The 15,870-nt window shown below is 34.7% G+C and overlaps 1 protein-coding gene across 5 annotated transcripts; it reads right to left on the reverse strand.

The window, feature by feature from the left end:
* Positions 1–5,934: 5,934 nt before the first annotated feature.
* LOC112511831 (xanthine dehydrogenase 1-like) lies at positions 5,935–14,463 on the reverse strand. Of its 5 annotated transcripts, XM_025117640.1 has the most exons (14): positions 14,164–14,463; positions 13,394–13,493; positions 13,085–13,193; positions 10,818–12,575; positions 10,376–10,443; positions 10,129–10,300; positions 9,693–9,932; positions 9,257–9,541; positions 8,672–8,893; positions 8,415–8,576; positions 7,933–8,067; positions 7,612–7,848; positions 7,353–7,526; positions 5,935–6,425 (listed from the first exon to the last, which is right to left on the reverse strand). In XM_025117640.1, exons 1-14 carry the CDS (start codon positions 14,315–14,317, stop codon positions 6,183–6,185), a joined length of 4,059 nt encoding a protein of 1,352 aa, XP_024973408.1. In that variant the 5' UTR covers positions 14,318–14,463; the 3' UTR covers positions 5,935–6,182. The 5 variants fall into 5 exon arrangements, with proteins under 5 accessions (XP_024973408.1, XP_024973396.1, XP_024973417.1 ...); XM_025117628.1 differs by having other exon boundaries at positions 10,129–10,443; XM_025117649.1 differs by lacking the exon at positions 13,394–13,493 and having other exon boundaries at positions 10,129–10,443; positions 14,164–14,243.
* Between the last annotated feature and the right edge of the window lie 1,407 nt (positions 14,464–15,870).

The raw sequence follows: 15,870 nt of genomic DNA on the forward strand, positions 1-15,870 counted from the left end.
GAGGTACCATTTTTTCTCACCAATTGTTTAAAATTAATCTCTCATTTTATATTCAATCCTCCATTTGGATATATATATATATATATATATATATATATATATATATATAATCGGGTTCACGTGAGACTAAAGAATTTTCGTGAGACCCGTAAGACCAATTTATGTTCATTGATCAACTTTATAGTTAATGATCTAATGGTCTAAAGTTGCAAAGTGGCAGTTTTGTAAATATTGAGAAGTCTCGTGGCGTTTATGAATTTTCAGATTTGACGATTATAAATCTAATCCAATGGTTGAGAATTGGTCTTACGGGTCTCACGAAAAACCATTGGTCTCACATGATCTCAAGTCTATATATATATATATATATATATATATATAGGAGCGTTCAAATGAAAATCATCCTCATTTGTAAAAACCGTACAAATCATCCTCATACGTCGATTTCATTGTTTAATCTTATGAAATTTTTTCATAAAATTGTTTAATCTTGTGAAATTGTTTCATATAATACTTTTTTTTATGAATTTCTTTAATATATGGTTATGAAATTGTTTCATATAATATTTAATGAAATTTTAATGAAACTGTTTCATGTATTTCTTTAAAATTAAAATAATGAACATGATAATATCCATGATTAACACCCTACATAATAAAAATGGTTAATCAACCTTTCATAATTACAAAAAAATGAACAAAATAAAAAATTATGATTGGTTGAATGAGGTTTTCATGGTTTTTACAAATTGAGTGTTTTTTATTTGAACGTTCCCATATATATATATATATGGAAGAATTCAAACGAGAACCCCTGTGATTTACGAGAATGCGAGAACAACTCAATAACCTCATATTGTGATAAAAAATAAAATTAAAAGATTTTTAAAATTAAAATTGAAATTTAAAAAGATTCAAAAAATATTAAAATTAAAAGGATAATAATGGAAATGATATCATAAAATCTTTTAACACGATCATGATTATCATTATCTAATAAACGGTTAATCATGTGATTATCATGTGATATGGGTGTGATTATCACATTATCGCTTATATCAACACGATTTGGTGTGATTTGGGTGTGATATGGGTGTGATAATCATGTGATTATCACACAATTATCACAAGAATTCCGCTTGGTTAGGGTTAACTTAGAAAATCGACTACCAATTTGGTGTAATATGGGTGTGATAATCATGTGATATCACTATCATAACAGTGCACTCGATTTGATCATGATTTCGATCAGTTAGAGTTAGACAATCACACATTTATCATAACGATTACTCATGGTTTTGATAGGTTAGAATTAGACAATCACACATTTATCACAACGATTACGGGCGAAATCCACTAAACAATTTGGTGCGATATGGGTGTGATAATCATGTGATATCACTATTATAACATCACTTGCGCACTCAATTTGATCATGGTTTCGATCGGTTAGGGTTAGACAATCACACATTTATCATAATTATGGTTACACTTGATTGATCATGGTTTCGATAGATTATGGTTACACAATCACACAATTATCACAAGGGGAGAGAAGAGAATGGAAACAAACATGCAGAAAAAAAGGGATAATTATGATTAATTAAAATAAAATAAAAATTATAAAAATTACTTAATTATATTACTGTATTTGTTAATTTATTTATATTTAATATAAGTTAATTTATTAATTAAAAAAGTTTGAGGTTATTAGATTGTTCTCGTATTCTCGTAAATTATAGGGGTTCCCATTTGAACCTCCACCTATATATATATATATATAGTCATGTACAGCACTCCTCCCTCCATTACCACCACCACCTTCAATTCGTGAGACTCTTCCCCTTTATGCAGATCTAATGCAACTTGTTTTCAAGTAACCAAAGGATAATATGTCTCCCATTAACCCTACCATTGCCATTCTCACAATTGCTTTAAACGATAATTACATGTATCCACTACTACAACGATTGTGATAAATATAACAAGAGCAACAAGAAGTATGTCACGTTTTCATCAAGGTCGTTTCTAGACCATTAACAATTACGAAAACAAAAAAGATTAATTATATATAAAAAAGGTTCTAATCAAATCATCCTCACCCACAAATACAAATCTGATCAACATGGCAAGTCTTGAGGTGTTGAGGCAATGGCCTCAATTTCTAAATGTTATTGCTTTCCTCTTATTAGCCACCATTGTTGTTGCTGATAAACCTTACACTTATAACTCTCCACGCCCTTATGGATGGAGGCTGCCACCACCGCTGAAGCATTACAAGTCTCCCCCACCACCACCATTGAAGGCGAAGCACACATGGCCTCATCTACCTTCTCTTCACAAATCTCCTCCTCCTTATTTACATGTCTCCTCCACCGCCATCGCCATCCCCACCACCTCCGTATGTTTACAAGTCTCCCCCTCCACCATCACCATCCCCACCACCTCCATACGTTTACACGTCTCCTCCTCCACATCCATATAACCATATATCACCTCATCCTCCATCAAAATCTTCCCCTCCTCCGGCTTACTACTATAAGTCTCCCCCATCGCCAAGACATTACTGATGCATAAGGTTGTCATTCTTATTCAACTATGTATTCTTGAATTAATGATGCAACCAACATTCGATGTTACCTTTGTTTATTTAAGTTATACCTTTGTATATTTATGCTACCACATCAAATGGGTAAATGCTATTGCTATTGCTATTGCTTTTCATTCATCTGAAAACAAATAATCAAGGAATAACTTTTTTTTAATATAAGATGGCTCAATCTTGAAACAAATAGAACAATCAATGCATGGCTAAACATGAACATAGAACCTCCAATGAATTAGAACCATCAACGAAAAAATATAGATATTTTACGTTACTTTTATATGTGTGTGTGTTTTTGATTAATATCTTACGGGTTCTGGTAGAACATAATCCGGTTGTCCCACTTTTATGGGGTTCTTACAAAACACTTTTTTATGTTGTACAAAGCATTTTCTTACATAAACCTTTTCTATCCATCAATCATCATATGACATGTATATTGTATTATCGTTCTATTTCTCATTCCTCTATATTATTATAAAGCAATAATTAATTGTTAATTAATAGGACAACAATAAATGAGTATAATACAGATACAAAAGAAAAGAGAAAGACTTGTGGTTTTTCTAAGAAAGAGGAACAGTAGAATGTTGTGTAAATGTGAGTGTGTGAACCTTTGTAATCTCCACAATTTGGTAGTGAATTTGTCTGCTCGGTAGATGTAGGCTAAGGCCGAACCACGTAAATCTTTGTGTTCCTTCTAATTTTTTCTTTCTGATTTGCATCATAACACCGGTTTTGTGCTGCTGTAAATTTGTGTTTAACCAAATAGATTATCGCTACGTTCTTTGTTTTCAGAGATTGTTTGCTATTGAAACTCTGTTTTTAATAACAATATCATCAATTTATCAGAAAAAATCAAATTTGAATTAAATAAATATATATATTAAATTAATGTGTTAGGAGTTGATTAAGGAACAAATTTGTAATGCCACCTACCATGACATTAGTAAAGGTTAAGCTTCTTCACTTCAATTCTTCAACAAAGCCGAATGAGGTAAGATTAACGTGGAATGATCTTCGTTAATTCATCTATGTTTTATGAATCATTAATTATCGCATATCAATTATTTCTACTCTTTCTTTGCCGGAAGTAAACAAATGAAATATTGTCTAAGATAAAAATTATGTACGGTTTTAGATAATTAATAAAAAATTATTATATTTACGTTTCTATGCGAAATTGGACATTCGTTGTTGAATGTATTTTATGCATGTAGCTTTGTGTATTTTATTTGTGCCTTCTATGCATTTTAGTCTTTTCATGCACTTTTATTATTATTTTTTCCATTTCTTTCTCTAATTATGGTTGGAATGTTTTTTGATTAGTTTTTATGCTTCTGGTATAATTTATGTAGATTATATGAGATGTTGAAGGCAATATGGTGGATGGATCGGATGGAACGAAGAGCGATGCCAAGAAGGAAGCGAAGGAGGAGATTTGTACCCATGGCCATGATGATAGAGACTTTCAGCAAAAAGTTGAAAATTTGAAGATTAAAGATTTGCCACGCTTCGCGGGTGTTGGATAGCCTTCAAGATCGCTAAGAAAACCCCTCTGAAATGAAAATTACATTTTGTTTGCTTTCACGGGCGTGAAACCCACCTTTCACGCCAATGAACCTTGTCTGAAAACTTTTAAACTTTCTATTTGCTTTGACACCCGTGAAGGGATGTCTTCACAGTCGTGAAAGGGGCCTGGTAGCCGAATTTTTATAGGTTTTTTTGGTACTTTTGACTTGCTTTTTTATTGTTTTTTTATGGGTTTTTTTCTTGGAGATAGACCGTACTATTCTCTTAGAACACGATTTTTTGGTTTTTCACAAGTTTTTTTGGTCGATCTTTTCAATAAGGGGGAAGAAGATTTGGTTTGAAGCTTACACTCTTTTACTTTTAAGCACTATTGATTAATTTTATGCACTTGTTAAATTTTCTGTATTTATTTAGTTTTCTGCATATGTTGACTTAGTCTTTTATTGCTCGCCTTTGATTTTTTATTAATATTAATTGTTAATAGGCCGCATCTAATGTAGTTATCTTGTTATTTAGTTTTGTTCCATTTTCTTTAAGTTTATTGGGATCTAGATAACTAATTTGTTTCTTCGTTTTAAAATTTAGTAATCGTTGCATAGCAGGTGGTCATCCTGGGATTATTCTGTTCGTATAATGGATTGGATATTCAGGTCAATAAGATAGAAACCCTAATTATACACAACTTGTTTTAGAGAGAATAAAGAGATTAATAAGATAGATAGTACTTGCACTTTTCACAGCATTACTCTGTTACCCTTGTACTTGGCTAGAAGTGAGGCACAGTCCTCCAAGTATTTATCATTTATTACTAACAAAAACAGTCCCTAAAACTCTAGAAGATAAAATAACAATACCTTAAATTACTAACATGACAAGATTGGAACAAATTAATATCATATTTCAACATCTGTTCGTACTTCGTCAGTGAATATATTCTTTACCTACAGTCTACAGATCACCGATGGTCATGAAATCACCAACGAAAAAATTGTAAAATTTCATGTTGTTGGTAATCCATCCATCAATAATATCTTCGGTAACTTTTCGTTATTGATAGTCTGGTGCTTAGTAGTGTTTGGGATAATGAGGATACTATTATAAAATCAAGTTTATAGTATCGTAATAAGGGGCTTTTTAGCACTAAAGTTTGCGGAATCAAAAAATAATGTTTCTTATTTAAAAATGTAACAATAAATTTTATAGGGTACTTTTAGATATTTTAACAAGTGTTTTGGAATATTTTTAAAATATATAAGCAATCTTATAGAAGATTTTTATATATTTTTCATAAAACACTTGTTTTTATTGAATATTTTTTTTCAAAAAATGTTCTATAAACTTATCTTAATTATAATCAGTTAAAATATCAAATAACTAACCTATCATTTAAAACATAGTTGATAATTGGTGTGGCTTTTTAAAAAACTTAGAGTAAATTACGTTTTTAGTTCCTGTAATTTGTTGAAAATATGTGTTTTCATGGTTTTAAAATTATGATTTTTATCCTTGCGGTTTTGAAAAATTGTATAATTCATCCTTATGGTTTATGCATTACCTTTTTTATCCTTATAATTTAAAATTTATTGATTTTGTCGTTTCTAAAGTTTACAATTTATTTCTATTTTAATCATTCATTTTAAGGCTATTTCGAGCTTAGGGACAAAGATAGAAATAAAATGTAAACCACAAGGATAAAAACCAAAATTTTGAAACCACAGGGACGAAATTCACAATTTTTAACAAATTACTGAGAAAATTGTCAGTGATTTCACAAAAAAAAAAATTAGCCTAATTAATACGATAAATCAATGAGAAGCAAGAAAGCTGCACTGAAATATTATGTTTAATTTTGATGGGTATACAAAGATGCTGAATTAAACTAAAAAAGTGAAATAATACAAACCAAACAAGTCTGAGTAAATACCTGTTTTCCTTTTTTAATTACGCAGAGTAGAAAAAAGACATCTGTTCATCCCTCTCTTTTCCTCCATAGTTGTTGACGTGCAGATTTGCATCTAAAGATTTCTTGAATAACATTGGTTTACTAAACACTGAGTTTGGGTCTGAAATCAGATTTGGCAAATGGTGTGGTGAAGTCATCGGTACACGCCATCCGGATGCGCTCAGGAGTTGCAGGGTTGTCGAGAGGAAACCAGCCATGGCACCCCGATTCAGCTCTTGCAGCTACAATCGCATCTTTTATGGCAAAAAACACCGATGTAGCCAGAAAGAATGGAGGTTCACCAACAGCTTTTGATGAATGTATGGCCTTATCATTCGGAGCATCCTGTATTACAAACAAATCCCAGATTGAAAAACCAAATTTTTGGAACCTTTTTTACAACTACCGTAAGGGTCTGTTCACTAGTAACTTAATGGGCTTAACAGGGCTCACAGCTTATACAGTCAGGTATACATGACTGTTTGGGAGCGACATAATGATATAGAAAGTGGCTTATTCAGTAAGCTGGGGAAGCTTTGTGCAGAAACCCACGTTTTTTCCAAACATGGCCCTCCCAATTAAAAAACACTCTTTCCATCTATGAAAAAACCCTATCACACAAAAACCTTCTCAATCTATATAGACAGACTAATCCACTCATACAGCTTTAAGATAAATTCAACAATTTTTGTCCTAAATAAATAATCTTAACAAAAATGTCTAGTGTCTACATATATGTTGAATGAAAATTTATTTGATTTTATGACAAAAAAGTAAAAATAATATGAATTACTTAAAATAACATAAATAATATGAATTCAATGAGTTCATAACATAATACTTAATAACTTTAAATATATATATAAAACAATAAAGTATTATTGTTTAATTTATGCATGTCGTTTAACTATTTATTTTTTAATGATAGGTGTGATTAAAAATTGTAGGACAAGGGTAATTTTGGGAACATTTATAGCTTAATGCATTAAGATAGGATGAGCTAACTTAATATGTTAAGTCAAATCTTTTAGGATTAAGTTAAAATCAAGCACCTTAATATAACTTAACCAATTAAGATAACCACCCATTAAGCTTATTAAGTTGAAAACAAACACGAAAACCAACCAAACAGCCCCAAGTTGGTCATTGACCCAACGGTACCCAGGTTATCGGTAGAGCTCGTCCTCCCGGAAGGTCATCGGTTCAAATATCACTAAATGTGAGGAGTGCGCGAAAGTATATAATATTATATAGAGTAGAATGATTGATTACCTTCAATAGAGAAACCTTGAACTTGAATGGGACATCATTGACAGATGGAATTTTATAATTTCCAGGACCAGATGTGAACAAGCAACCTGATTGAATCCATTTGTGAGCTTCATCTCCCCATTTCAACTCCTCCAAAGCCACCCATCCAATACCTTGCACAAATGCTCCTTCAATCTATATATGTATGCAAAACAATCATTCATTGCTTTTTGAGCATCCGAGTAATGATCGATAAATGGAAAGCGAAACGAGAAGGTACCTGTCCGATGTCAATGGCTGGATTGATGGAGAATCCGAGATCCAATATAACATCTGCGGCCCTTGTGTGGAAATCTCCGGTTAATGCGTCGATTTCCACCTCCGCAAACGCAGCTCCATATGTGAAATACCTGAACGGATGGCCTTTGCCGGTCCCCCAGTCAAAACCAATGTCAGGGACGATGTAAAACCCGTGTGCAGAAAGATCTACACGCTCAAAATAGCATGCATTTACCAACTGAAAACAATTGAAACATGATACCCATAGTTAGATGGTAATTCAGTCCTTTTGTTGTTCGAATTCCTGAATCAATCAAGGTACCTCCTCAAAAGAAGTATGTTTTTTCCTAGATGCGATCGGCTCCATTCTTGCTTTTATTTGCTTGCAAGCATCCAAAACTGCGGCACCATACATATCAGAACTAGCGGAAGCTGCTGTCGGAGATGCATTAGGAACCTAACCAGCATAAAGCAACAGTTATTAGCCGGTAAGCTAGTCACGTTCGGTAAACTAGCTGACAAACTAGATTACAATTTAAAATGACCTAAAGGGACATAGGGTTTTTGGTCATTTATGCAAAATATAGGAGGCATAATTGGAAAAAATGAAAAAACACCACCGGAGCTCATTGGAACACTATCTGAATTTCTTTTTCAAAAAGCTAGCATATGGCTTACAAACGAGGCTTTTTCAACAAGTTACCAAGCCATCGAGAAAAGCATACATAGTGCTACATTTCAAAATAATATTTTAATTTTCATGTACTATTTCCGACAGATAAGTCCGTCACAATATGTTATTACCTTGTCAGTACTCGTCTCTGAAATAAATACCGAGCTAAGAGGAATTTCAAAGGCGGAAGCAGCAATTTGCGCAACCTTAGTATGTAAACCCTGTCCCATCTCGACACCGCCATGTGTGACCAACACGGTTCCATCTGTATACACTTGAACGAGTGCACCTGCCTGCAGCCGATGAGCACTAAAACATGTAACTATTATGGTAAACATAACCATTGGAAACAAGAAATGATAGTCGATCATGTCAAACACAAAATCACCTGGTTCATGAACTTTGTCGTAAATGAAATGCCAAATTTCGTTGGAACCATAGCAATTCCACGTTTTTTCCATCGATTATTAAGATTGAACTCTTCAACTTCACTTCGAGCTTTCAGAAAGTTGCAGGATTTCTTAAGTTCATCCCACAGCCGATGCAAAGTACAGTCTTGAATTTGTTGACCATAGTGTAATATTGACCCTTCACTCAAGAAATTAATTTCCTGAAAATAGAATCATACTTTTAGGCCATGTTGGCAACCATAAGATAATTTTTTTTAGCTTATTGAAAAAGCCTGTTTGAAAATAGCTTATAAGATAGCTTTTTGAAACTTCAGGGGATTTTTTCCACTTCTTTATAATTTTGCCACTGATATTTTTTTGATTAATTTTTCAACATGTCATGTTAGGCAGTCATCTAGCTTATCAGCTAGTTTTTACCAAACGTGACAAGTTTATCGGCTAGCTTATCAGCCAACAACCGGTTTTTCAGCTAATCAGCTAGTTCACCAAACATATCCTAGTAATAATCTCGATCAAACAAAATAAACATCTATTTGAAATTTTAACAAGTACGAAAAACATACTCTGATCTCTTCTGGACTTTTCTCAACTTCCATGGCAATTCTATGAATCCAATTCTCAGTAACGAGCATGCCTTGAGGTCCACCAAACCCTCTGAACGCAGTGTTGCTAGGAAAATTAGTGAAGCAAACACTTCCTCTAACTCTAACATGGGGAATCTCGTAGACATTATCCGAGTGATACATTGCACGTTCGAGTATTGCTTGAGAAAGATCAAGCGAATTCCCCGCATTGTTATAGATTTCAAGATCAAGTGCAAGCACCTTCCCTTCATTCGTGAACCCAACCTAATTCATGTAATAGCACTTTTTTTAGCCAAGCAAACATACTATTTGTTCAATCATATGTCCAAACAACCCGACCTAATGCACCAAGGCTCCTCGGGTTTGCGAAATCTAAGAACACAAATCTTTGACTAATTGAATTAGTAAATCATACCTTATACTTTCCAAGAAAGCTATGCCGCTGCCCAGATATCATCATATCTATATCCCTGTCTAACGTAAGTTTTACAGGACGATTCAACAGGTATGAAGGCACAGCGGCAACAGCGGCAAATACAGCGGATCTCGTCTCCTTCCCACCAAATCCACCACCAATTCGCTTTATCTTACAAACCACTTTCGACATCGGGAGACCAAGCACATGTGACACATACTTTTGATGCTTTTGTGGTGCCTATATACAAGCAAAAAAGCAAAATCAGTCCGAAAACAGACACCCATAAAACAGAAATGCATTAAAGACAGTGAAAAGGCCAAAGCTTATGCAAAAGCCCAAAGCAGTAGGCTGATCGAATAACCTCCGAATCAACTTAAAACCATGGTGGAAGTTATTGAGCTTATAAGGATCTTACAAATCATGTGGTGCTTACTTGAGTTGATGAAATCATGTGAACCTCATTGCCACCGTCCATAGTCCAAACGAAACTGCTTTGTGGCTCCAAATAGAAGTGTTCTTGGCCTCCAATATGAACCTCACCCTCGATGACCGTATGGCATTCATCGGATTGAAAACAGAGTCCAACATCCCCTTTACTTAAAGACCTATACGAATCAGGGTGAAAACTTTTGGACTTAACAGCATCCTCTATGGATAAGATCGCAGGCAGAACTTCATACTCGATGACAACTTTTCTTGCTGCAAGTTTGGCGTTTTCGTGAGTGTCAGCAACAACAACTCCTATAATCTGCATAAATTTGGCAGTAAATGATAAGGAATAACGGCTACTTTAGATGACGACTGATAAACTTTTCAGAGACAAACCATTGTAAACCCATCATTCTTTTGGAAATGCAAAAAAAAAGGAAGAAAAAAGAACACCTTGCGAGAAAAAGCAATTTTGGGCAAAAAAGGGACATTCAATACTTGCAACTTTTGTCCAAAATCGCTCATTCTTGCAAAGTATAGTGTTTTCTTTGCATTTTCGCAAGAACAACTAGTTTGTTTGCTGCAAAAACCTGGTATAATGGTTCAAAAAGTAAATAAGTCCTAAATCAAGATGTAAATCAATTTGATTTCTCCATTTCAAAAAACCCTTGGAGGATAAGAAAATTTCTGGACCTGGCCGACACAAGTGACGATCTCCGAAGCAAAAACTTCCTCGTCTGCAACAACAGGGCCAGTAGTATTATCACCTGGAACATCTTTGGCAAAAAAGATCCCGGCAAACCCAGGTGAAGATCTGGCGCCTGAATCATCAATTGAGAGAAGACGAGCATGAGGCTTCTTGCTTAATATTAAAGCGGCATGTAAACCACCAGGCGGCATTGGGGTGTCATCCGTGTACTCGGCCTCTCCTGTTACCTGAAGTCTTGCTGACAGATGAACCTCAGGAGATCCCACCGCAGTGCCCTGTTTCATAATTTCAAAATCTTGACTACCCACGACGGATGGACGGTGAAATGACTCAACAGCCGATAGATACGACTTAGGTACAGGTTCGTTAAAGAAATCTTGACCGTCCATTTGATGAGATACCCACAAGAAGAATTTGAAAAAGAAACTTAGAGTCAAAGATTTACGAAACTCCACCATACCACCTGGTGCATCTTCCGAAATCACGATATCCTGCCTCAAGATTTCCAAAGAATGCTGCAAAAGTTCCTTGTTCCATGCCTTCCCAATAAGATAATCTTTTGTTCTTATGGCCGATAGCGAAATAGCAGCAACCCCGCCATAGACAATACATGCATCCGAAACAATCCACTTCTGATCCTTTTCTTCAAGATAAACACGCATTCCAGCATTTACAAGTGCAATATCATCATCTCTTCGGTGAGCCTGCTTATATTCTTTCACATGCTCAAACCGCCGAGTCCAAGGAAGAAAAACCGAAAGAAGAATCTCATTAACCCCCAAATCCACTTTACGATAACCCAAGAAGAAATTTTCAGCCAGGGAAGTTCTAATGTTTCCTTTGCAGTCAATGATTTGAAACTTTGCTCCTGAAGCCATCCAAAGAGGATTCAAGTCTGAAATTGGACTGGCAGTGCATATGTTCCCTCCAACAGATGCAACATTTCTTATCTGAGTTCCAGCAAACCATTTTATTTGTTCAATGATAGCCTTACAAGCTGATGTTTCATAAGAAGGATGGTCCTCAACAATTTTTTTGAGAAATTTCTGAAGCTCTGACAGCCTAACAGCAGCACCTATCTCCATGCCACCATCGTTAACACTCAGCATATTAAGCTCAGGTACATGGGTAACAGATATGAAAACCGGGTAGTGAATTTTCTTTAACCTAGTTTCAATTCCCACTTCCGTGTTTCCTACAACTAATTTTGCATCAGGGTATCTTTCTTTTAACTCCAATACATGTTTCAACAGTAATGGCCTATGCCATTCGATCCCACCAGATCCTTTTAAGCTTATATAGCTTGATTTCCTCATCAAAAGCTGAGGTGGGAATATGATTTCTTTGTTTGTGTATGAACTTCCATCAATTTCGTTATAAGAAACAGGCTTAAAGTCACTGTGGCAAATATTAGTTTGTTGGAAGGTTTCTTTGCCGCCAACAGTTTTGGACCCACAAGAACACGGCTTACCAGTCGAAGGGCAAACAAACTCACCCTCTCTAGGTTCTTGTAACGGAACAGAACCACTCGTGTATAACAAGTCATTACTCTTGGCAAAGACTCGAAATGCATCAAGAATCGGTCTATAACCAGTACATCGACACAAATTTCCTGCAAGGCTTTCTTCAATCTGCTCTTCACTAGGTGGGCTTTTGCTAGACCTCAATAATGCATACATAGACATGACAAATCCAGGTGTACAAAATCCACATTGTGAGCCGTGACTACGTGCCAATGATTCCTGCATATATTTTAAAGGGAAGTAATACATAAAGATGCTAAGAAAATTCTTTGGCCATTTAGCGTTTCATTTTGCAGGCCCGTTTAGATAATGCAAGGAGAAACAAAGATGTTATTTTGAAGCCCATTCTCTGATCCGAGGAGAAATGGACATGGAGAAAAGATGGCAATTTTTCGTTCAGAATGCCTCTTTCAGAATATTTATAGCATTTTTTATATAAACCTGCTTAAATATCATATGCCATCTTGAACCTTCATTACAAGTCCATAAAAGCTTAGCCTTTGGCACTTGGAATAACATAAGTGTGAGAAATTCAGTTGAAAATTCGGCATATGGAAATCAAACGTAGGCATTAAACTCGATATTTCATTGATGCCATGCTCAGATGCTATACGTGTTAAGTTCTTTAGATCAAGTTGGCAACAACCACAGCCAATGCAAGAGGTACCTTGTTCAAGAGGTATAAATTGAAATGGAATAAGAAATAAGGGAACTAAAAAAGAGTGTACCTGGACTGGATGCAAACCAAATCTCCGGTTCCCTAACCCCTCCACTGTGATTACGTGCATTCCTTCGACAGAATATAGCGGAGCCAAGCAAGCATTGATCGCCTGATGCCTGAAGTACAACATAGAGATGGGATTATAGCTTCTTATAAACACGAGAAACGATCTTGTACGAGTCATAATAACATGGAAACGGAAGTGAAAACGATCCTAAAGTGAACATACTTCAGATGGAAAACTGATCTATGAATGAAGGTGGATAAAGCCTAGAAGTTTGCTAAAGTGAACTGAATCTTTGATCAAATCACTCACACACATTTCTTCGAGTTTTGATCAAAGTAAGAAACCATCACAGTGCATGCCCCACAACCTCCTTCACCACATCCCAACTTTGTTCCTGTTAAACCTACATCTTTTATCACCACAAGAGGGGGCAACAAGAGAGGTCAGATCATTTAGTAGGAAAGTAAACAAGTTTTTGTATGAAATGGGGACAAAAATTGCCACTGATTTGGAACGCAGTTCCTCGGATGATTATGGTTAATAGAGCAAAAAATAAACCTCTAACCTACTAAAGGTCTGTTAATATCACAAACAAGCATGGATACAAGAGAAATAAACAAAATCACAACTGATGCAAACACAAACAATCAAATGAAGTAGGGAACTTTTAACATCTAGAGTTATCTTGCAGTTTCAGATAGAAATTCCCAAATCTTTTTTCTCAGTCGCAGTCTGCTCAAAGCATCAGAAGGTCAATCATAGAGATTGCCGTGGATCAGCCCTTCCATTCGTCTCTATTTGAAGAACCCCAGAAAGCCATTTTCTAGACAAATGGATTTAATCTTAAAATTAACCCATAATCGAATTTTGATTCAACTTGATCATCAAGTAGTGCTTCCACAATCTCCCCCGCCCCCTTCCTTTTGAGGTTTTCAAACAAAATTCTTATGAACCAAATCAGGTGGAGATTCTTGAATTTAATTCGAACCTAACAAGATTACTCACGAACAAATAAGATAAGTAAGCTAATTAAATTCCAAAAGACAACTTTAATTTTAACTGTAAGTCGTTGTTTTTACCTCTGAGATACTCGAGCAGACTTAAGTGAGCCAAACCATCAGGAAGCACTTTGCGGACTCCATTGACATACAAAATAGCATCCTTTGACCCTTGTCCGACCATCTCTATCTTCTCTTCATCCTTCACAGACCCCATTAAACCCAAGATCGACATCTCAAATCGAGTTTGACTGATAGATGAGTAGAGAAGTAGAAACCCAGAATCCAGAAAATGGTTTTCTCAATTTGATATCGAAAGATTTTGTGCTGATTTGTTTATTGTTGGAATTCCTTTTAGTGGTTATTTAAATCGGAGGGTTGGCAATATCTGAACGTCTTCATAACCTTGTGGGAATTCTCTGTATCAATAAGAGAGGCGGTTATGGATTATTAATTACCACGCTTACGTCATCATGATCATGATTCATGTGTAAGAAAAAATAATTCAATGCAATTCGATAAAAAGTTGATTACTGTCGACGTTAGATTTAACTTGTCTTTAAACACATTAATATTAGGGGGTATTTTTTGATTAACAGGCAAGGTTAGTGGGGCTCGTTATATACGGTACCTATCTTTTATTTAGACAAAATCACTACATCTATAATTATGGATATAAATAATATGAAATAACTCGTGAGTTATTCGAGATTGACTCAATCAACACTTACTCGAATAGGCTCGATTCTAACTCGAGCTCGACTCAATATGTTAAGTCGAGCTACCCAATGCTCGACTGGAAAAGCTCGTTAGATACTCGATTTTTATATATAATTAGTTCTGCAATATAATCAGGTTTATAATATAATTTATAAAATATAGTATAATAAAAATGTATTATATTTTTAGATATTTGAACAAAATTGTGTAATTTTTAATTATAAATCAATTGTTTTTTAATTAAATTCATAATCTAAAAAGATGACAAAAGCTATAAAATGTTGATAAAGTTGTCCCGGATTTGAAAGAGAGATGGTAAATAAAGGGTGGAGAGGTGTTGTAAAAAGAAATGGGAGTGAATGGAGTTTGTAACTTTGTCTCTTTGACGATGAAGTTAAGGCGCGTCTCTTTATATTATAAAATTTAAAAGAACATCTTTAAGTTTTAAAGGTTATAAGAGAAAGATCTTAAAATTTCATAAATTTCAACGGGTAAGTTTGGTTCGAGTTTGATTCAAGTTCGGACTTGATTCGAGTTGGAGTTCGAGCTTCAAATGAATTCGAGCTCGAGCTTGAATTTAAGAAATTGCAATAGAGGTCGAGTCGAGTAAAGTATTTAACTACTCACAAGTTTTCGAGTTCTGTTCAAGCTTGAGAAATGGCTATTAAGTTTGAGTTGAGTATATCGATACTTGACTCGCATCATTTACAACCCTTACACCTATTTGTCAAATGAGTTACATGCAAAAGGCTAAAATTTCAAGGTATTTGTTTGAGAGTGTTTCAATGTAAGATATTGCCAGGTGAGGAGTAGATACAACGGCATATAAGAAAGATCGATAGAAAAGGCGACCGAAATCTTTTGGGGGCCAATCATAGTGTTTTAGTCTGGTTATAATATTCTAGGTTTTTATTCTTTTAGCAATTTGTCGATTCTTTATTTTGGCTTTCGAAAAATGCAAGAAGAATTATTCATTCTAAATAGAGTTCATGTGCTACTTGGGTATTTTAAAATATTTTTTTATTTTAATTTATAAAACTTTTAATATAATATGTGTTATATAAAAAG

The sequence above is a fragment of the Cynara cardunculus genome, assembly GCF_001531365.2.
Source record: "Cynara cardunculus var. scolymus isolate 2C chromosome LG 1, CcrdV1, whole genome shotgun sequence".
Taxonomy (NCBI): Eukaryota; Viridiplantae; Streptophyta; class Magnoliopsida; order Asterales; family Asteraceae; genus Cynara; species Cynara cardunculus.

Bases quoted from the DNA above. Each gene is read 5' to 3' on its own strand.
- LOC112511831 (XM_025117628.1), bottom strand. From the start codon at position 14,317: ATGTCGATCTTGGGTTTAATGGGGTCTGTGAAGGATGAAGAGAAGATA. The intron at 13,494-14,163 runs GTAAAAACAACG...TGGTGATAAAAG, and splicing joins TCTGCTCGAGTATCTCAGAG to ATGTAGGTTTAACAGGAACA. The intron at 9,933-10,128 runs GTAAGCACCACA...GCTTGTATATAG, and splicing joins ACATGATTTCATCAACTCAA to GCACCACAAAAGCATCAAAA.